The sequence below is a fragment of the Sceloporus occidentalis genome, unplaced genomic scaffold, assembly GCF_023333645.1.
Source record: "Sceloporus occidentalis isolate IW3139 unplaced genomic scaffold, rSceOcc1.0.p SCAF_19, whole genome shotgun sequence".
NCBI classification, from domain to species: domain Eukaryota; kingdom Metazoa; phylum Chordata; class Lepidosauria; order Squamata; family Phrynosomatidae; genus Sceloporus; species Sceloporus occidentalis.
In genome coordinates this window covers 12,579,854-12,602,592 of record NW_028316999.1, presented here as the reverse complement: position 1 = coordinate 12,602,592, position 22,739 = coordinate 12,579,854, and the positions used below count along the sequence as shown (strand labels likewise).

Below are 22,739 nucleotides of genomic sequence, written 5' to 3'. Positions count from 1 at the left end.
AGTAATTCCAAAGGGCTAACTTACCTTTTCTTGCCACTGTATATAGTGTCTTTTTAATCTTTAGTCACAGTTACATTTATTTATCACATATAACGGAGCAAAACATTTTTGCCTTTTGATAGCGACAGGTCCTCTTCCTTTTTATGAAATATATGATCAAATATTTGGCCAAAAGTAGGTCTTTCTACTATTACTTTGCCATAAATTAAGTCAAATGTAGTGTACGTATAGGTGTACATATTGGTATTATACTTGAAAGTCAAATTTAATTTGATATGGTCCCTACCGTTTCACGGCAGTAGTTGCTTGGTGAAGAAGGCCTTCTATGTTGACACTACTCCATGAAAGAGTTGACAGCCCAGGCTGGAAGCAGTGGTTTACTTTCTCTATATGGAAGTTGAACAGTGCACCAAAGCTTGGTGGGATCTTCCTTTGAAGCATTTCATACTCCTGAACTATGTCCTGCAAATGACTCTTGTACATCTTAAACTTTTGTGCCTAAAATGTTTTGCAAAAAAACAATATTATTGATATTTTCCTGCAATAATGATATACGATTTCAGTCCGAATAAGAAACGAGGAAAACCATTGTGAGCATTGCATCTGGAATACTGTAAGTCAGATGACTGGAATAGTAGTTCACACAGAAAATGCGGGCTGAAGTGAAGACTATGTTCAAGGTAAGGGAGGGCGGTTTAAGCTGTGTGGGCCACACTAATGATGGAAAGGGGAAAGAGGGGGTGTGTTTTGTATCAGGGGAGGGCCGGGGGAGGCAGGTACAGCTGAGAGTCCCCAGCTATTTGCCCCCCGTAACATACACACTAGTATACACTCACTATAACACATATGCTATCCATCACACCTTACTTCACCAATCACACCATTACCCAGATCATTTCCTTATGACTGCTCACAGACTATGTTAGCATGTGAGAGCCAGTATATGGTTTTAGCATGTTAGTATTTGGTGTTGGTGTGTGTGGGTGTTGGTGTACGGTGTTAGCGTTAGTGTGGGTGTCAGTATATCATGTTAGGGTATCAGGGGTGAACCTAGGATTAGTGGTGCAAACAAAAGGAGGGAGATAACGTGTGTATGTTTATTGTGTTAAAGCGTGTTTTTGTTTTTTAGTTTGAGGGGGTTGCGTTGAAGAAATACTGCACCCAGGTGCAATAAACCTAGACTTTCCCCAGGTAATATTTTCTATTGCCTGGGATACACACTGTTGCCATGGACAATAAGTAATAGTGAGTGACAACATAGAAATATACTTTTTCATAGTCCCTTGGACTGAACCATATATACAAATAGCAAATCTGGTTCAAACTCTGCAAATAGAAAACCTGGTTTAATCAGCAGGAACTTTTATGTGGTTTCCATGGGTTTTCATGGTGATTGTTATACATATAGAACTTGTTGATTCTAGATCTGGCTTAGTGATGAGAATTATTTAAATACATGTACTTGTCACGGCCCCGCGCGCAGCATGTCTCCCGAGTACCCGCGACTGGCGAGTACCCGACACTTACCTCCTCGGTCCTCCTACGTCCCCGATCCCCCTGGTGAGTCGGATCGCTACGGCACCGATGCCTCACGGTGTCCGAGCACAGCAGTTCGTAGTAACAAACCGCCACAGAGAGAAGGACGTGCATGGTGCTGCACGCCACGACCCCTTCCTCTCTCATTCCCCTGTGGAGACGCCGGAATGTCTATTGGACACTGGCACGGCAGGGGGCGGGGTCTAGGGAAGCGGCACATTTAAAAGCCGAGCACTGACACTCATTCAGTGCTTGGTTGTTTTAACGGTTGAGCTCCCTGTGTTACCTGATTTCTCTTACCTGATACCTGTTGCCGAACCTTGCCTGATACCTGACTACTCTCAAGCCTGATACCTGATTACTCTTACCTGATACCTGTTGCCGAACCTTGCCTGATCCCTGACTACTCTCAAGCCTGATACCTGATTACTCTTACCTGATACCTGTTGCCGAACCTTGCCTGACACCTGACTACTCTCAAGCCTGATACCTGATTACTCTTACCTGATACCTGTTGCCGAACCTTGCCTGATCCCTGACTACTCTCAAGCCTGATACCTGATTACTCTTACCTGATACCTGTTGCCAAACCTTGCTTGCTACCTGACTACGCTCAACTTGATACCTGTTGCCGGACCCTGCTTGTTACCTGATTACTCTCTACCCGATACCTGTTGCCGAACCTTGCCTGATAACTGATTACTCTTAACCTGATACCTGTTGCCAGACCTTGCTTGCTACCCGACTGCTCTCGTCCTGATACCTGTTGTTGGACTTTGCCTACATTAGGCTATACTCCTCGCCCCTATCCCTGCGTACTGGTTTCCTCACCTGACCCCATCATAATAGTACTTCATGTTCTTGTGTCAACTAGGCATAAAAGCCGCACAAGCACAACATGTATTAAATATTGCTCTAAAAATTGTATTCTGTCCATGAGTACTGTATCTAGTCAGCTGTGTTTAATTCTGAGTCTGTTTGACATTGGCAAAAACCATATGGAACGCATTAACAGTGGTTTTTGCTTTACATGATTTACAGCCTGCTGGTATGTCCATATAATGTGACACAATGACGGATTTCTTTAAGCTAACCTATGCCTGCCTGACTACCATATATACTGCCCTTATTATATACATACCTGATTAAAGGCTACTACAGCAGCTTCTGGAACCTGGATTCCAAGCCTAGTCATCCACTTAGTCTCTTCAATCAGGTGGATTATTCTATGGTGATATGATACAAATACAGCAGATGCATTATTCTTGGTACAACAATAGTCATATAATCTAAAAAATAAACTAGAATTAAACAAAGCACTCTATTTACCTCCAGTCGCTGTTAACTTTCAATTGCTGAGTAACAGGGTCTCGAAATAGTAATCTAAAACTAAGGCCACTCAGACTTTTGTCTAGCTGCGCCTTCCACTTTTGATACCACAAGTCCTCATAAGTCATCAAGACTGAGGCTATCCGATTGTACAGCTTCACTGTTTGCGAGTATGTCAGACACATGGTCACAATGTAGATATTTTTGAAAACCTTGAATGAAATGTAAAGAAACAATATCACAATACAACATCATCCAATATCTATGTCATATATAAGGGCATTTAAAAGACTCAAACATATTTTCTAATAATGAGATATTGCTTCCCAATACATATATATATATATGTATATTTCTATTTTGAGCATTAAATACAGTATGTTATGTAGTACTATAGAGTAAGATTTTTTTGTTTCCTTTTAATGTCATTTGCCATTTGTCTGCTTGCAGATACTATTGTAGGTTGTTATGCACAATTTGACAGCACCCCTAACAACTTAATCATAGAAAAATACAATTTGACAGCAGATCAGGATCATTTGCCCATTTTTGCTCACTTAGACCTTAAATAATTCTTGGTCTTCTCTTCGATGGATAAAGTAAAACTTCCCTATATTAATCAGATTTTGTTGTTTACATTAGTAAATTAAAATCAATCATAATTAAACATTTAATTTGACAGAAACTCACCTTCATTATTGTTTCAATTTTTGACAGCAATTTCCGTGACCAGGTGATTGCTCCCACTGCAGGTGGCATGTTTCTTGGAAGCACCGGATCGTCCTGTGAAACACACACCAAAAAATAATCAATGATGAATAATTATCAGTGGTTACTTAGAATGCTTTAAATAAAGGTACAATGGTTCTTGTAAGGTACATTATTTGCTGGAATGTGTAGCATTTGCTGAAAATTTAGAACTAGAGCTGATGTTGTGGTGAATTCCTACGAAGAAAAGATGAAAGGCTTGTGCTCTCTGATCAACATAACATAGGGAGGCCTTTCAAAATATCAATAAGTGCTGCTAATTACCCTAGCTGGTAAACTGTAATCCTGGTAAATCATGCACTCAATGTTAGTGAAGTCTTGATGCTTTCGGAAAAGTGTATTTTTACAGAAATTTATAGAAATGTCTTTTAAAAATGCACAAAAAAATCATAGCAAAATTATTTACAACTTATATATTTTTATTGTAATTAAGAAACAATTTCTATGTAATTCACATAATATACAATTATAACTAAATAGTGCTTCAAAAGGAATAAATAATAATTAATTCATGTGAAAAAATCATTTCATGACCGACCTTAAATGTTTCATACACTTGGCGAACTTCCTTGAGTTCCTCATAGAACCAATCAAAGACCTCCAAGTGACACTCATTGATAATGTGCTTTATGCCTTGTCGATGACTTACAGCTGCAAACCTTTACAAAATATTGAAGCAGTTTAAAAATCATGATAATGTGCACAGACAAACTATAAGAATTATTTTTAGATCAGGAGCTATATTAGGTCTTCAGTCGTTACTCCAAAGTTGTTCAGTCTCATACAATATCCCCAACCATTACTCTTTAATGCAAAAAATATCAAAGGGTGTAGAAGAAGTTTGGACAACCTGTGGCCATTAAGATGGACTTTGACTATACGTATATCACATAGGGTTTTATTTACTAAAAATGGAGTTTGCAGGACCGATACAGTGATACAGTGTTAACTCGCTGGCTTCCTTATGCATGAACAGGCTTTCCTACAAGAAGAGCTTTGTTGGACTTGTATAATGTATAGTTCAATAAGGGAGAATTCATCTCCCTCCACCCATTGAAGGTGGTGTGAGTTACATTCCAGCAACAATAACAGATTAGGTACATTGGGTTACCTTTTCCTACCTAAACAATTATGTTTCATTCCTAAATAATAATAATACATCTGGTATAAAAGCTAATATATAAAACTTCTAATGACTGCTTTATTGAAGAAATTATCCAGATCTTCTAGCAACAGTCCCAGGGTAATTTTCTTCACCTATACATACTACAGAGAATTATGAGCCTTGGGTTGAGTTAATATGGGCATTTAACACAATATTCAGTATTATATTTTTTATATTAATATTTTTACCTTTGAAGAATGGAGAGGGCTTCTTTGGTAGGCATCTTTCTCAGAAACAAAGCCTGGATGTACACTGAAATGTATTTTTCTGTCTGCTGGTTCAGCAACAGAAATTCCGAATAACCCTCTTCACATGGGTTATTATCCCTATAATTACAGACATACTAGTGTGTATTGGAACAACAGGACGAAAAATTGGACACCCCCACAGCCAAGAATCCCACTCTGCCACAAACAACAGGGCTTTCTCAGTGTAAGACCTCTGATGCTTTTACTTACAGACAGGGCTGGACCTCTAGGTGAACTATGCATCTGGAGGTCACCTCCTGTGTGAACCTCTGTCCTAACATAGAAAAGGATCTTATAGCAGCACCCCTACAAGCGGGGAGTCCTAGGCAAAGTCTGGTAGGTCCAGCTCTGCTTACAGGAGGTCATTCCATGAAGTAGACTTTATTACTGTCCAATACACGGATATGTTTTAGGAAATACAGTCAAGCACTATAATGTACTAATAGGAACGATGACATACCTTTTTTCTGTGTCTAACAGCACATCGGTGTCTATATACTGTCTCAGCATATCAATCATTTGCGCCACTTTGTCCACCAAAACAGATGACAAGGTCATGTCATCATCTTCCAAATCTTCCCCACTGTACAAATTAGCTAGAACCAGAGCATAATTTTATTGTATTTTTACATGAATTCAATGTTTGTTAGCTATCATATACACTTAAATTTATGACACATCTAAACAACAAAACAAAGCAATTTTCCTTTCTTTTATAAAAAAAATAATTGAGGTATCTGTGTCAGTTTCAGAAACTAGATCTTAACAACATGTAGAATTAATTACATTAGCAACATGTCAGCCAGCTTTCAGCCTATTTAGATTTATGTTGCATTATTTATTAAATGATATAACCGGATGAAACCTGTACACAAAATTTAGTGTATATATTTGCTTTAAATGAACAAAATTAAATTACATGGTATTGACAAATTTTGCAAAGGCACGTAGAGCACATGGTAACTCCAAGCAAACTATCTATTCCTGTCTACAACACATTTAATGATTTAAAAAAACCTATTAAAGTACCATGGAATTGGTCCCACTATCACATTAATGCTGCCTAATATACTGGCCACTCCTAGTGGCTGTATGTGGAATTGCAAGAAAAAGTTTAATGCCAGAGCCAAAATCATTAAACCAAAGCAGCACATTACTGACCGAGCATGCGCTTTTCATCATAAGAAAGCCTTAATTCCACATCTTCTTCTCTTTCCAGTATTTGAACCTCATTTTGGAAACTGGATAGTTCATGGTTTGACTTAAAAATATCCCCATGTGTCCCTGGTTCTGTTGATGAATAAGCTGGGGGCACCTGAAAGTAAACAAACAAAACAATGTCTCGAAAAAAACAATAATACTCCATCTTTCTGGCTCGTAAATATCATAAAAAGTTAGTACATTAAGTATTGTGGGATTGATTAGACATTTTAGAACATTTTAGGAGCATGCAAACTAAAGTAATAACTAGTTCTTAGAGCAAGCCTTATAGTAACATGTTTAGCACACGTTTAGTAAAGCCTATGGGTCACAGCAACAACTTTTTCCCTTTAAACAAAGTCTTTATAATTCATTGTAAATTATTAAATTGATCTTAAAAGTTTTGACTGAACATGCTTATTTTGTTTGTTTGGTTGTTGTTTTTTTTTTGGGGGGGGGTTTAAATAGAAATCCACCCTTTTCTCATAATTAGCCAGTACTAAAAACATTCTATTAATATGGAATTCATCATATGGAATGTAGAATCACTCTTATGACTTGGTAATCAAGGTCGATGATAACTGCTTCCTGGCACTAAAAGAGAGGATGGCCATGATTTGGGATACACAGCATTTGCGTAGGTATTTTCAGATTTTAATATTATTACCTTAATATGGTATGTTGGCCCCTTTTTTATTATAAAACACAATTAGTAGGTATGGTATACTTTGGAACTATTTACTAATGCAAAAATCAAGTTCATATATACATTCTTATATACATGAAACTACCATAAACTACAGAACTATAATAACTTATAAACATTTTAAAAAAGTATCAGCAAGGAACACCTGTGGAACTAATACCGTATACAAGAAAAATCTTTATTTTTTTTACTTGTTAAAAAAAAATTAATATTTTTACCAGAGCCTCGTCTTCTTCAATCAGAGTATGGAGTTTTCCAGGAGAGCTCACATTCAGTCTGACTGTTTGTGTTTGTTCAGTCCCACCTTCTGAGGATACTAAACAATGTTAATAAATAATGTAGATTTTTAAATGATCTAAAATAGTATATGTGTTCAAAAAGAACAACAAAACTAAACAACAAGTAGACAAAAGGCAAGTGGAAGTTAAAGGTTTGGTAACGCAATTTGAACTTCATTTAGGTTTCATTTTTGAAGAAAATGTACTACAGGTTTAGATGTACTGACATATTTTTGGATCAAGATTTTATAAACCTTTATTTAGGTTTCATCATTTTAAAAAAACATACTTTTTAAACTAATTCCCTTAAAAGATGGAGAAAATGTACTATAGATGTACTGACATATTTTTTGGATCAAGCCATTTGGAAAATGAGAATAAGGAGAAGGTTGAATATAATTAAATATAAACTTAATATTTTTAATATAAAGAATTCTGCTGTTGGCGGAAATTATTTTTTTATTTGCTCTCCTCTGTCTAGAATCATTTGACCAAAGTACAAAGCACAGAAGTGAATCTTCTTTATTATATGATCACATTAAATCATATAAATTAAATTATTTCTCCACACCTGTTTCCTTAGGTTCTTCATGGAGTGGGATATCACAAATACTTCCTGATTCACTCTCATCATCTTCAAGAAGATCTTCGGGAGAAGGCTTTCTCAGACCCTCTGTCTGCTTAGATAATATTTTGAACTATAAAAATAAAACATATTAATAACCTGTTTTTCTCATATACCAGAAGAAGCAAAAAGTAAGCACAGAAAATCATATTATGGGATCACAGGATGTGGTTTCATTGGATATAAGGCACAAGAAGGGGTGTGGCTTCAGCAGGGGTCTTCGCATGTGACACAATATATACACACATACATACGCACACACTCACATATGCATGCATAAACACTTACAGTAATTGCAGCAGTGTACTTAGTCTATAGTCTATCATTCACTTGCCTGCTCTGTATTTCACTTAATTCATTTTATTATTCATTTACAATGGAAGATGAAAATCATCAGGGAACAACATTGTGCACTTTAATGTTAGCTCATTTCTGATGGCCTCCAGTACAGAAATTGAATTTCTTCTAGGCATCACACTCTCAGGCACACATAGATTCATATACAGAAATGGCATTTTACACATACACCTTCCCCCTAACCAGGACCGGCCCAAGACTTAATGCCGCCTCGGGCCAAGTTTAAAATGCCGCCCCCCCTGCCGACGCCCCCTTTGTACTTACCGTTAAACAGTCCTGCGGCGAGTCTCCCTGCTCTGCCACGGTGCCGGCTTGTAATGCTGAGCGCCGGCAATTGACGTCACTTCCAGCGCTCAGCATTACAAGCCGGCACCAAGACAGAGCTAGAGGGTTTACAGAGGAGAGAGAGGGGCACTGAGCGGGTACTGACAACTTGGTAAGTAAAAACCACTCGGCACCCTCTCTCTCCTCTGCTTCAAAAAAAAGTGCCGCCTGGGGCAATTGCCCCACTCGGCTCCATTGTAGGGCCGGCCCTGCTCCTAACATACACATTAATACATATACATACATACTTTCACACATACTCTTCTATTTTTATTGCTTGCAAAACGTTTTGTATTCTCCCATAGACTCAATGAGTTGCATATGAGAGCAACATCATGTTTCCTGCACGTGTTAAACATTTTATTCCAGGACATTACATTGTCCAGAAACAGAAATAGCTGAGGAGATGGGACTGGCCTGGCAATCCAGGGCATGTGGTCACCTGATGTCAGAATTGTATATTGACTATTCCCCCTAGCATGCCTGGAACAAGGTGGTTCTTCATTTCATAGAAAGACTACAATTGAAACAACAATTGTTCCCTTTAAGACGAATGGTCTAAAGCTGTAAATATTAAAGATATTGTTAAATAAAAACTATACATTGTGACTTGCATGGAAAGAACTGCACATAACACAGTGTAGGAGAGGATTGAGTCATATTGTAGTACATAGACTCTGAATCAACCTTTACTTTAAGCTACACCCAGCATGCCTGACAATCCACGATGACATGTCATGGATAGATAGATACCTCTTGTAACTTCTCCATGATGTCAAGTATTTGTTTCAGATTTCCACAAAGCACATCCAAGTGGTTCATTATTATGTCATCATCAGTTATAGCCACGCCTGTACTTTGATAATCATGCTGTTGATCTAGGGAACGGTAAAATATAAAGCAAAATAATATTAAAATATTAAAGGTCAAACAAAGGAGGTTTTAAGAAAGTAACAAGGCTGAAGTCACTAAAAATGCCCACCTACAAATGTAATAGACTATGTAATGTGGCAATGTAGAAATGGCAGGAAAAGGGTATAAGAGCAAATAAGTGGAGCAAAAAAAAATAAAGTACCGAGAGAAATGACTAAGGGTTATTAGAAAGGTGAAAAGGGATGAAGGGGCAGAGAGGAATTGGGGAAGGGTTAAAAAGAAATAGAGCAAAACGTATAAATGCTGGGCCTCTAAGGCCTTAAAAAATTTCTGTGGCTTTACCTCTTGTTCTTAGCATACTTTGCATACAGAAACATTCTTTATGGGACCGATAAAGCAATACACTGTACATTTTGTGTATAAATATATAGCATGCATTTTGGTACTTTCCAGATAGTCCACCTATTTAATTGAAATAATTATTTATTTATGAAAGAGCTCTAAATTAGGTTGTACCTTTTGGTAATTTTGGTTTGACATTACTGAAATGCCATTCAGATGTGGGATAATTAGATGGCTGCACTTTAGATTTTTATAAAACACCATTTAAGAAAAGATTAAACAGGCTATTGTGGAGTAGAGAAGAATAAGAAAAATAATTAGTTACTGGTGTCAGTGACTTCAAATTTGGGTTGGAAAACAATTCCACAACGCAAGGGAGCAAAGACTGAGTTCTTATAATTAAAAAAAAATGAATCATTGGTTGTGGTTAATTGTGACATTCATTGTGGCCTCGTGTTTTTTTGTATCCAATGTTTTATTTTTTCTGTCATGTACCGAGGTCTGGATTTGATATGGTTTTGCATATGTATGGGATGCACCTGTGTATTTCTTCTTTTAATGTCAGCCTGATGCGGTTGCATTCATACATGCATATTGACCAATGTACAAATGTATGCAGATACTGACCTATTTGTATTTTCATATTTTTTAATAAACGGAGAATTGAGAAATTGTGACATTCATATAATATCAAGGTTTATTTCAAACAATCATGAAGAAGCCCCAGCGCAGCCTACTTTTTCTGAAAACCCTATTAACCTGTGATTAATGACGATACAGTGAAGAAATATACCCATGTATATTTTCTAGTTTCAAAAGAGCCAGCCAATGGAAGAGGAAAATGAGACAAAAGATAAATATAGAATATCTGCCCAGATTTGTGACATTCATATATCTGCCCAGATTATCTGCCCATATCTGCCCATAATATCTGCCCAGATTTGTCTGCCCAAAACTTTGGCTCACACTTGTTTGATACAATACAAAAAAAAATACAGAATGAGAATATGAATAAATACCGTAGCTAGATGTCACTGATTGTGGCTTCTTGACATTGGTCTTGTTAGTCTTCATTGTCTGTATAGAGGAAACTCTCCCTGGCTGTGTTGAAATGTCACTTGAAGATGAATATCGGTGCATTCCATGTGATCCCAGCAGCCATTCACGCAAATGATGCAACGCATCCTGAAAATAAGTGTGTACTGCCATGCATGCCTGGATCCTGCAACATACATAGATACCTAGTTTAAGGCAATCATGTTTTTAGAGAAGCTGTTGAGTGTCTTTTCCCTAGAAGGAGCCTTATGTGTACTTATAAGGTGCCACCAAGTAGGATATAACAATGCTAGCCATTTGTGATATGCATCTTCTAGACACAGTATCTAGCTCTCTTGGGGTTTAACTAATAAACGGAACAAATGCATGAAGTCAATGGAGGCAGAATACAATGCATCCTCTAAACACTGGGATCAACTGGGACAAGGGAGTAAATATGCACATTCCTGCATTAACAAGTTGCCATTTTTGTGGTCCACTGCCATCGGCCAACAATGAATTATTTTTATTATTTTTTGTTGTTTTTTGTTTTTGTTTTGCATTTGGCTGTTTTTATTACTTTGTTTTCCTCGATGACCCTTTCCCTTGGACCAAAAATTAGGATTGTTGGCTTCAAGGATCCTCACTGGCTGAAAAGGTGTTTTTTTCCCACCATGGAGGTAGACAGTGGGTTTTAGCTGAGGAGACATTGAACTTGCATGCTTTTACAAGTTCAATGTCTCCTCAGCTTAAAGTCACATGCCCTTGCATTTTAGTGACTCTGTGAGTTGTTTTGTGAGTGTTAGCATTGGATAGAATGCAATCTCAGTTGAGTCTGGTCAACCTTTAATTCGACTGACCAATTGTTGGGCTTCCTCAAATTTCCCACAGCCAACAACAGTCCTTTATTGTTACTCACTGTTCATATAAAATACTGCTGCTTTTTAGCTCTTGTCCTTTTTCTTTCTTATGGTTCTTCTCCTCTTCAAAACTGACCAACACATGCTCCACTTCAGTGGCTGACATGTGCTGTCTTACTCTGTCCCACAGCTTATCTTCTGTATCCACCAAAAGGCTTTGACGCAAAAATGCCCGACAATTTTGAGCCAGCTGATTAGACACCTGGACCCAACAGAAACAAGAATCAGGTTTCGATTGCATTTGCGCCTTTGTATGTCTGAATGTACATGTAAATTCATATAGTGACGTTAAAGGGAAGCTTTACATTTTTACATGGTTGTTCTAATGCATATATAAAATATATAATATGATCTAAAAACATAATAAAAAATAAGCTCAATTGATTTGACATCAAGTCCCGGCGCACAGCCACAGTTGCCGCGCACATCGTTTCTGAAGGCGTGCCGGCATGGTGGCACCCCTCAGATGAGCGGCAGCCGGGGCGGACCGCCCCCCCCCCACCAGGTACGCTACTGGCATGACGGCCGCATTCAATCTTGCTCGCGGCCGCCCAGAGTTAGGGCGGCCTGGGGGGCAATTGCCCCTCGCCCCAGCCCGCCCCTGAGCATAACCCCAGTCTCCCAGTGGAAGTCATACGCCAACAGGCTGCAGAATATTATTATGTCAGTCAGTCCACACATGTGTAGATCATACCTTTGTGAGCAGTAGGCCCAGATACCCGTTTCTTGAGAAGAAGCGTGACATAATTTCCATTTGCTGAATGCCATTGAAAAGGGCCGGAAGAACACTATTAATTAGCATCAATGGATCGTGTTCATTAGCTAGAGCTTCCAGATGGCAATAGAGTGCTTCCAGGTACTTAACTCGATCTTTGGCAGCATTTGTTGCATCTGTAATACTAATAAGGTTATCCTGGTTAAAACAAATGAAACATATTTTTCAAAATAGTTGCATCATTGTTTGCAATCTTGTTCAGAAAAGTTCCCTTAAAAAGTTTGTAAGAAAGTTATAATGTGACTTATTTTCGATGCATAAATGTTACAACCAAAAACACCTTTCCTAAATACCTTATATCCACAGCCTTCCATTTTTTCATCAGACGTGACTTAGCGGAGATCAACAAACCAATAACAGTTTTACATTCTTTTCCCCGCAGTTGGTCTGTTATAAATCCCAATGTTTTCTGTCTTCGACGCCAGCGCTCTATCTCACTTAGAGGAGAGGATGTAATATCTAGCACCCTGTAAGAAAGAAGTTCAAGTAACAAGACATTCAGCAGAGGAACAGTGGTGACATTGTAGTCCGAAGGCTGTTGGTATCCTCATTCCCCCACACACAAAGAAAATAAATGTGCAGAGAATAGGTGGCAATGAAGAAAGCATAGGTGGGAGAAATTATAATTAATCCCATCAATATTAGCTCATGTGGCAGCTATATAAAAGGCTTCAGTAGAGACGAATGCCTATTGCCCAACACCATTTGATGACATGACAAGTACTCTTCTACTCAAATTAATTCTGTACCTTTCATCGACAGCTTCCATCAATATCTGGTCAATTGTTTTTATCCAATGGCAAACCAGTGTTTCAGATTCTTCAACAAGCTCCAAATCCAAAACCGCAGATTTTTGCTGTAGAAGCTCAGGCGCTAAAATGATATGTGGTCTTCTCAAAAGCTGTATTAATAAATCAATAATTACACATGAATAGCAATCACGTTTTTTTTCTGCTTCTAGCAAAACATAAAATAAAATGTATTGCCATCAATGGAAAAAATATAATTAAGCAATGTTCACAACCAGGCCCGGACTGGCCATCGGGCACACCGGGCATTTGACTTAGGGGCTGATGGAGCTGCAGCTCCAGGCCCCTACCTTAAAATAGGCCCAGTCAGGCCGCATTAACGCAGGGCCCCTTATGTTTTAATTTAAGCCCTGTGCGGTCGCAGACCCCTAAGGCCGGCCCTGGTGGGGGCTTCTCGGCCCCTTAGAGTGGCGGACCCGGTCGCAGTTGCGGCGGGATTAAGGGGCCCTGCGTTAATGCGGCCGTAGAGGCCGCATAGGCCCAGTCAGTCCGGTCCTGACTGGGCCTATTTTAAGGTAGGGGCCTGGAGCTGCAGCTCCATCAGCCCCTAAGTCAATCCGGCCCTGCCGCGGGCCCGGTCGCAATTGCTGCTTGCTCCGGCAACAAGGTAAGTAGGGTGAGGGAGGGGGGTGCAGTGAGAAGGGGCAGAGGGAGGGTTAGATAGTGAGAAGGGGGAGAGGGGATAGATAGAGGGGGTACATATTGAGAAGTGGGGAAGGGGGTACATAGTGAAAAGGGGGAACATAGTGAGAAGGGGCAGATAAGATGGGGAGAGGGGGTAGTGTGAATGTGTATGAGAATGAATGAATAAATGTGTGGATGAATTGTGTGAATGCGTATGACAATTAATGAATTCATGTGTGGATGAATTGCTTGAATGATTTGTGAGACTGCATTAATGAATGTGTTAATGATTTGTGTGATTGAGTAAATGCAAAGATGGTACATGAAGGGTGGGCTTCAACAATAAATAAACAAATAAAAATGGGCTGCTCAGGCTTAAATGCCCGGGCCTATTTTTTGTCCCAGTCCGGGCCTGTTCACAACAATGAAACCCATGAGTAGTAGAACCCTTGCTGACTCATCTGATAATGGCCAATTAATTCCAGCCTATGATCACTTTTTAATTTGCTTTAATATAGATGTTTTTCTTTGTACTGTGCTTCATGCGTGTCCTGTAATTAAAGTTCATAACACAGTAAAATAGATGAAATAGACATTTCAGTCCATACTTCATGTGTAATAAACATATTTGCTTTACATTAAAATACTCATAAGTGCCTCCATTTTTCTATTATATCATATTGCTGTGCTAAGCACCCGAGTTTTAGTTTTTTGGAGGATATGAGTGCTGGGGCCTTTTTGTGAATATCAATCTATACATTTGAGGAAACATACATACGAGTAGTACTAACACAGTTCGGCGGATAAAGGTTGCCTAATCAATTAAATCATTTCCCTAGACATTCTTGTACTCATGAAACATAACGTAAATTATCATGTCAGCTACTCCTTACTGTTATCTGCTGCTTTTCACAGTTGGCTGTGTTAGTAACATCTTCAATTGCTGCAACATACTTTTCCACGCCAGACAGAAAAGAAGCGACGTTCTCCTGGCTGTAAGAACCCCAGTGTTTCTGAGCCCGGAGGATAGGAACACACAGTTCATTTAGGAGTGATTTTAGACTCTCCACAGGGTTTTTTTTTATTTCTCCACAGAAGATTTCCCTCTCCATCAAGGTAGCCTCTACGTCATGAGTTGTCTGCATGGAAAGCAATCTTTATTAGACCTGACCATGTGATTCACATTATAATGGAGATAGATAGAATAGATAGATAGATACTCTTGACTTGTAGATGCTTGACTGCCGCAGATTCAAATCTAGTTTGGTGTGAGATCAATAAGACAAGAAGAAACCCAAGAGTTCCTTGCAAGTTGGAAATGCAAATTTGAATTGAACTCCATTTCACATATTTTACCCAAAGGGATGCAAAGTAACATACATGTCTGCCCAACTACTGAACTCTTTAATAAAGAAATCAATAAGCAAATAGGAAATGAAAATTAAACGGAACTGCACCCCCCCCTTTACTCCACTTCATGAATGGCGCAGCTCGCACAGCTGTCCCTTCCGTATCCCTCATGCGCAGAGCCTCTACTTACACACATTACTTGACCTCACTAGAAGTCTTTATTACTTGGGAGCTAGGGTGTCTTTCACCCGCTGCACCCACCTTGGCATCTCACTGAATAGGTGGCCCATCAACGATAAAAAAATATTTTTTCTACACGTTTTACACCTTTTGAGCAAACCTTGTTTAGTGAGCACGCAAAGACTGGTTGGTCAACTTAACCCTTAACGCACCTGAATACTCAATTTATTAATAGACCAAAATATGGCAGCATAAGATTTTATAATATTCTGAACATGCTCAGATACTAGGATCTCAACAGCCCCTTTACTTAAAATCAAATATACATCTTCATTGCTTGTTCTTCCCCAAATGTACTATTTCAGATTTGGGTTGTTACTCCTTAGCTGCATATTTTGGTGATGTGATAATCATCACAACCCCTACGGACATCGCAACAACATCACAATCAACACACAAATCAACAGCCGGCATACCTCTGAACGTAGGAAGTAAAGGAGAGGGGGGAAAGGCGTGCATCCCATCACATCTTCCAAACTTTGAAGGTCTGACTTAAGGTGCAGCTTCCATCTTGGGCTAGCTTTGTCTTTAACATCGACAAAGAAAAATAGCGTGTGACATCCGTCAGCTAAAAAAAGAAAAAACACATATATATTCAATAAAAATAAGTATGCAAAACACAAGCCATTCATCCCGCCTATTAACACTAAAGTTTGAAATGATTACTCAGTTAACCCCTTCATGACAAAACCCGTACATGTACAGGCTCATAATGCATTGTCATTAATGGGTGTAAGCAGGGGAGGGCTGGCAGCCTAAGGCCTGGGGGGCAAGTCAAGTGAAGTGGCTCTGCCCCCTCGCACTCACCTTTCACCCCTCACGCTGCTCCCATCACTATGCGGCCATCAGACTGCTTGAAAAATTATCTAAACGGCCGCTGGGTGCTGATGCCACCGGCCGGAGCGACTTTAATCCTTTTTTTTATTTATTTAATATGCCGGATCGGCTTGCCATATTAAAAATAATTAAATAAAGTATTAAAGTAGCGCCGGCCGGCAGCATCAGCACCCAGCGGCCGTTTAGATTCGATTTCCAACAATCTGATGGCCGCATAGTGATGGGAGCAGCGTGAGGGGTGAAAGGTGAGTGCGAGGGGGCGGAGCTTTCACCCCTCACGCTGCTCCCATCACTTGGCGGCCATCGCATACGGCCGCTGGATGCTGATGCCGCTGGCCGGTGCTGCTTTAATACAATTTTTTTTTCATTTAATAGCCGATCCGCCTTGCCATTTTACATTTTAAAAAAAAGTATTAAAAGTAGCGCTGGCCGGCGGCATCAGCACCCAGCGGCCGTTTAGATTATATTTCGGGCGGCCTGGGGGGGCAATTGCCCCCTGCCCCAGCCCGCCCTTAGGTGTAAGGGTAACCCGTTCTTCTCAAGAGGCCATGTTGCAAGATGCATTAAAATATATAGTTCTATTTGTTTTATCTCATAACGCCGATTCTTGGCTCATGGCGCAGAGTCAGCGATCACATTGGCTTTTAGGGGGTGCAGAGATATTACCACCGGGTGGCTTAAGCACACCCCTCACATTCAGGTGCATGGGGCAGCTACACCTGTTGCCATTGTAAGTTCACTAAAGCAAGTGCGCCAATATGTCTGTTCATGTAACTGTTGATTTTGTGTATTTCTAATTGGATTATATTGTTAAGCTATGGAATTTGATAGGGCTCCTTAACGTAAATTACATAATTGTTATTTATAATAATAATAATCACACTTTTGACTTTTTTCAGCAACTCTTAATAACACATACAAAGACTGTTTTTTATCACACAGTAACAATAGTTGACTAAAAGGGTAATGTCTATTTATATCAATATGAATTCATTAGAGAGTAAACTCATATATGTTCTGAATTCCAGCCAAGGCTATTACGCAGATATCACAGATGAGTTAAAAAATCAAATAAATATATTTATTATGTTTTCATGAAAAAAATTATATGCTACTTGCTTTTTTGCCATTTTAAAGGAAGATAATTCCTAATTAGGCATTCAACAATTAATAAAAAAATCAAACAAAAGCTTCAAATTCACCCAAATTGCAACTTTAATCTGTGAATACAAAAGCCAAGATTAGTGACGTGAGCCGACAATCCTTAAACAAAATAGGTGAATTTGTCAGTGTAATCTTACTACGTGGATCACACCCTAACCACATGAACCACGTAGCAATGTTTATAATGCGTTGTCACATTGGGTGGTGTCGTGTTTCTTTACCCCAATATGGGGCTTCAAAGAGTTTAGGTAAATATGATATAAGGGATGGGAGAGGGTTATCCGCTTAACCAAAGCTATAGGAAGCGTACATTTGTTAAATCTACACAGTGACTTGTACAGTACAGACCTTGGAGAAAACTGTTGATAAGGGGAAGGTTTTCAGCTTGTAGGAAAAATGACTCCAGTGCAGCAGATGCATCTTCTCCTTCTCTGAGATTTAATGTCTCCTGAACCTTTTCTGCTATCCACCAGTGACGCTCATCCATTTTGGATTTTTTTTTTTAACAAAACAGCATTAAAAACAAAAGATGTTTAAACAAGAAATATAAATTTCTGAGCAAAGGCCAGCTAGTCTTGAATCTCTGCCTTGTGAAGTTGCATCTGTTGTCAAGGCCAACAGTAAACAGTCCTAAATAGCAAAGACAATCAATACTGTTCTAAACTGGCAACTCTTTCATTAACTCCTGGTGGGGATAAAGACAATAGACTGGGTGTGTTGGCCTCTGATACTCGTTGTTTGTTAAACACTAAACATTTCCAATAACTTTAGAGTTTGTGATAAACAACAGGTTATAAATTGCCACACTGACCAACACAAAGGAGAAAACACAACACAGAGCTCGCCTATGCTTGTAATTGGTATTAAAATTAGATTTTTAAAATTAAATCTGGAGATATTTTATGCAAGCAAATTTAATTAGCAATCTTGTTTAAATGTAGTATTATTTATATTATTATTTATCTAAGGCAAAAAGAAAAAATTATTTATATTATTATTTATCTAAAGCAAAAAGAAAAAATAATATATAAATTTTTTATGCTTAAGGCTGTTTCAAAGGAACAGCCACAGCCCTACTATTTGTCCTTTCCACATTGTTTTTGCTATAATTATTAGCAGAGCCGGCCTTAGGCGTTGTGGCGCCCTGTGCGGACTACTCCTCTGGCGCCCCCCCTCACTACCCCCCTCTCTGCCCCTTCAAACTACCCGCCCTCTCTGCCCCTTCAAACTACCACCCCTCAAACTACCCCTCCCCTCTACCCCTTCAAACTACCCCTCCCCTCTGCCCCTTCAAACTACCCCTCCCCTCTGCCCCTTCAAACTACCCCCCCTGCCCATTCAAACTACCCCCCATCTGTCCCTTCAAACTACCCCCCCTGCCCATTCAAACTACCCCCCCTCTGCCCCTTCAAACTACACCCCCCCTCTGTCCCTTCAAACTACACCCCCCCTCTGCCCCTTCAAACTACACCCCCCCCCTGCCCCTTCAAACTACACCCCCTCCCTCTGCCCCTTCAAACTACACCCCCCTCCCTCTGCCCCTTCAAACTACACCCCCCCTCTGCCCCTTCAAACTACACCCCCCCTCTGCCCCTTCAAACTACACCCCCCCCTCTGCCCCTTCAAATTACACCCCCCCCTCTGCCGCTTCAAACTACACCCCCCTCCCTCTGCCCCTTCAAACTACACCCGGCGTCCGGCACTCAACATGAGATGCCGGCACCGCGACGGAGTCACGGAGAGTAAGGGGCGCCGAGCGGTTGCTGAGAACTTCACGAGCAACCGCTCGGCGCCCCTGACCGGGACTTAGATTGAAGCATCGGTTTTTTTTTAAACTTTATTTAACATGAATGATGTTAAATAAAGTTTAAAAAAAAAAACGATGCTTTAATCTAAGTCCCGGTCAGGCGCCCCTGCAACCATGGCGCCCTGATCGGTCGCACAGGTCGCACACCCCTAAGGCCGGCCCTGATTATTAGCCATGTAACATATTATTGTAACCGATTAGTTTATTGCTGTAAGATACAACCATGCTCTATAAGCATTCCTGAGAACTTTGGAAAAAATGCAAACCAGGGCAACAATACAATTTCCAATGAGTTACCAATAAGGTTCTATCTCTCTGTAAGAGCCCATAGTTTACAGCCTAGTTTTGATAATTCGACATCAAGGAGTTGGGTCCCTTAACTACATTGTACAGGTTACAGGTCCTGCAAACCTCAAACTGGTATGCAAGCAGGTGTACATAGAGTTTACTGGTTGCCATCAAACCTGTTTTACTACTAAATACCTGTTTGTCAAGTTTAAAGGCAGTAAGGCACATTCTTCTACAAGAAAAAGTCAGCTCTGTAGGAATGCGAAATTATCCAGGCATTTCACAGGACATGGTTCTTACTAAAATTAACCAGTATTACAATTTAAAAAAAAAATGTAGGTAGGTAGTATATATTGATTCAGTGCTGTTTTTACTAGCGCACATGATTTATTATATTTGGGTGAAAATTACTCCTTTTAGTAACCACTTGCCAGATCTGTAACCTTTACACAACGAAAAACATAAAAATACCAATATATGAAGCTCATGTACTGTCTAAGCAGGGAGTGTAATAGGGATCTAATAATCAAATATATAAAATAATATGTGTGTGCGTGCATTTGTGCAAATGTATGAAAACCCATTGTTGATCTGTGTTAAATAAGTGTGGATTTTTCCTTAACAGGTGACAAAGAGTAAGTGAGTGAGCCACCATCCACCTGAGCCCAATGCCTGGCTCTTCAAGGCTTGTCAACAGGGAAGGGCACAGCAAGCCATATAGTCCTGGTGGTATAAAGTAAACTTGAAATATGTAGTGCCGGCCGGGTCATCTATTTTCCTGGGGTACTACAACAAAACATAAAGAGAAAAAAAATCCAAAGGAGTCTAGGAAAACTTTTAAAAATCTTGTGAAGGCTTAATTGTAAATCCACACTGAGTCAAGTATATACACATTCAAAACAAGTGAAATCACTTGACGCGTTTCGCACCTTAGTGCTCAGTCATAATCTGTTGACTAATCACTAAATGTCAAACTAAGTGATTTTTTTGGATGTGTATATACTCTACTCTGTGTGGATTAACAAAAGCCTTCACAAGATTTTGAAAAGTATTCCTGAACTCTTCTGGATTTTTTTTTCTTTTTTGTTTTGCTGAAGGCTCATCAACAATAGAGGAGCGCAAACAGGAGCTAAACCAGCTGAAATGACTGATTTTAACATTTTAGTCCTTATAAAGTAATTTATTTAGAATGAGAGTGGGTTTGCTTGTGGTTTCTTATGTCCTCCCATCTAAAATACTGCTTCTGTATTATCTTGGAATGATATTGGCCAGGAAATATCGCAAAACCTCAGGACATTCTCAGACATTCCCTCTGATCCCCCGAAGGAGGGTAGTGGTAGAGATGGTCAGCTGATTGTTGATGTGAGAAAAATCACAGAACTTGAGACATTCCTCAATAATTGTGCAAAGGTGATGCAGCATACCTTCTAGTGCATCGTAAGATCATTTTATGTTTCCTAATGGCAAATACAGCCTCGTCATGGTTGTAACTTTCTGCCAGTGAGTGCTCTTAATTAGATGCTTTAAAAGCCACGCTTCGTAAACCTTCAGACAGCGGTTCAGAATATAGCAGCAAAACAACTTACTCCTGATCTAGCTATGTAGTGGTTGATGAAGTTAAAGATTCCGAGCTACGGATAACTAATGGGATCATAAAGCCTTTTTATCACCTTAATTGCAAGGTGTTGACATTAGATCATGGAGGTACTTGATTGCCTAGTATGCATGAGCCAGAGGTGTATCTAGGGTATGGCACCTATGGCTCGTGCCATAGGCGCCATTTGAAGGGGGCGCCAGTGAGCAGCTTTCAAACGCCGTCTTTTTTTTTTTTTATGCGGAGGAGAGAGAGGGGCGCCTAGCAACCGCTCGGCGCCCCTCGTTCTCCCCCGCATCAAAAAAAAGAAGACAGCGTTTAAAAGCCGCTCGCTGGTGCCGGGGGGGAGGGGGTATATAGTGGCTGGGGGGGAGGGGGTATATAGTGGCTAGGGGGGGTATATAGTGGCTGGGGGGGAGGGTATATAGTGGCTAGGGGGGGAGGGTATATAGTGGCTGGGGGGGAGAGGGTATATAGTGGCTAGGGGGGGTATATAGTGGCTAGGGGGGGAGAGGGTATATAGTGGCTAGGGGGGGAGAGGGTATATAGTGGCTAGGGGGGGAGAGGGTATATAGTGGGTGGGGGGAGGGTATATAGTGGGTAGGGGGGAGAGGGGGTTAGAAAGTGATAGGGGGAGAGGGGGTTAGAAAGTGATAGGGGAGGGAGAGGGGGGTAGAAAGTGATAGGGGAGGGAGAGGGGGTAGAAAGTGATAAGGGAGGGAGAGGGGGTAGATATAAGTAAAGAGTGTGCATTAATGTGTGGATGCATTGAGTGAATGAGGGAGCGCATGAGTTAATGTGTGGATGAGTTGTCTGAATGAGGGAGAGCATGAGTTAATGTGTGGATGAGTTGTCTGAATTAAAGTGTGAATTAGTGAGTGACTGTAAAAGTGTTTGTGTATCATAGATGTATAATTGTGGAAGGGCAAAGATGGCACTAGCAGGAGGTTTGAGCCTTGGGGACCAAGATGGCACAGTTGTATATGGGACAAAGTTGACTTGTGCTGGGCTATTTGTGTGCTGGTCAGGTTCTATGTGGGCAGTGTGGACGCCAGGGCTGGCTTTGGGGTGTGCAACCTGTGATCTATGCCTGTAATTTATGGGTTTTTAAATATACCTTTAATGCCGTGTTTTTATGTGAATTCCAATTGATCTTTACCTGCAAAGCTGGGTTTGTGTTATTCTGTAGATCCATATGTGCTATGCTATGTTTCCATACATTATTTATGTGTACCTGCAAATACAGGGTTAATATGTCTTATTCAGTTGATTAATACCTGCAATGCTGTTTCCATGTATTTATTTGATCTATACCTGTGATGCTACGTTTCATATATTATTATTGTATACCTGCAAATACAGGATTTGTATGTCTGATTCTGTTTATTTGATCTATACCTTCAGTACTGAGATCACAAGTGAATTTCAATTGATCTGGGTTTGTGTGTTGATCTATACCTGCTATCGGCAGCAGGGACTAATATTTATATATTATATATATATATATATATATATATATATATATATGGGCAGCAGGGGCTAGTA

At 39.9% G+C, this 22,739-nt stretch overlaps 1 protein-coding gene across 1 annotated transcript in view; it reads right to left on the bottom strand.

Annotated features, from left to right (window-relative positions):
• Positions 1-17,992, bottom strand: part of LOC149302446 (uncharacterized) — an 80,527-nt gene extending 62,535 nt beyond the window's left edge. Inside the window, 19 exon segments of the mRNA XM_089482539.1 lie at positions 287-498; positions 2,678-2,762; positions 2,866-3,077; positions 3,556-3,648; positions 4,172-4,292; positions 4,987-5,124; positions 5,507-5,642; positions 6,208-6,361; positions 7,171-7,268; positions 7,802-7,928; positions 9,290-9,414; positions 10,771-10,973; positions 11,706-11,908; positions 12,401-12,605; positions 12,775-12,948; positions 13,231-13,382; positions 14,808-15,053; positions 15,921-16,072; positions 17,854-17,992. Of these exon segments, the coding sequence (XP_089338665.1) occupies positions 287-498; positions 2,678-2,762; positions 2,866-3,077; positions 3,556-3,648; positions 4,172-4,292; positions 4,987-5,124; positions 5,507-5,642; positions 6,208-6,361; positions 7,171-7,268; positions 7,802-7,928; positions 9,290-9,414; positions 10,771-10,973; positions 11,706-11,908; positions 12,401-12,605; positions 12,775-12,948; positions 13,231-13,382; positions 14,808-15,053; positions 15,921-16,072; positions 17,854-17,992 (2,975 nt within the window).
• Positions 17,993-22,739: the final 4,747 nt, after the last annotated feature.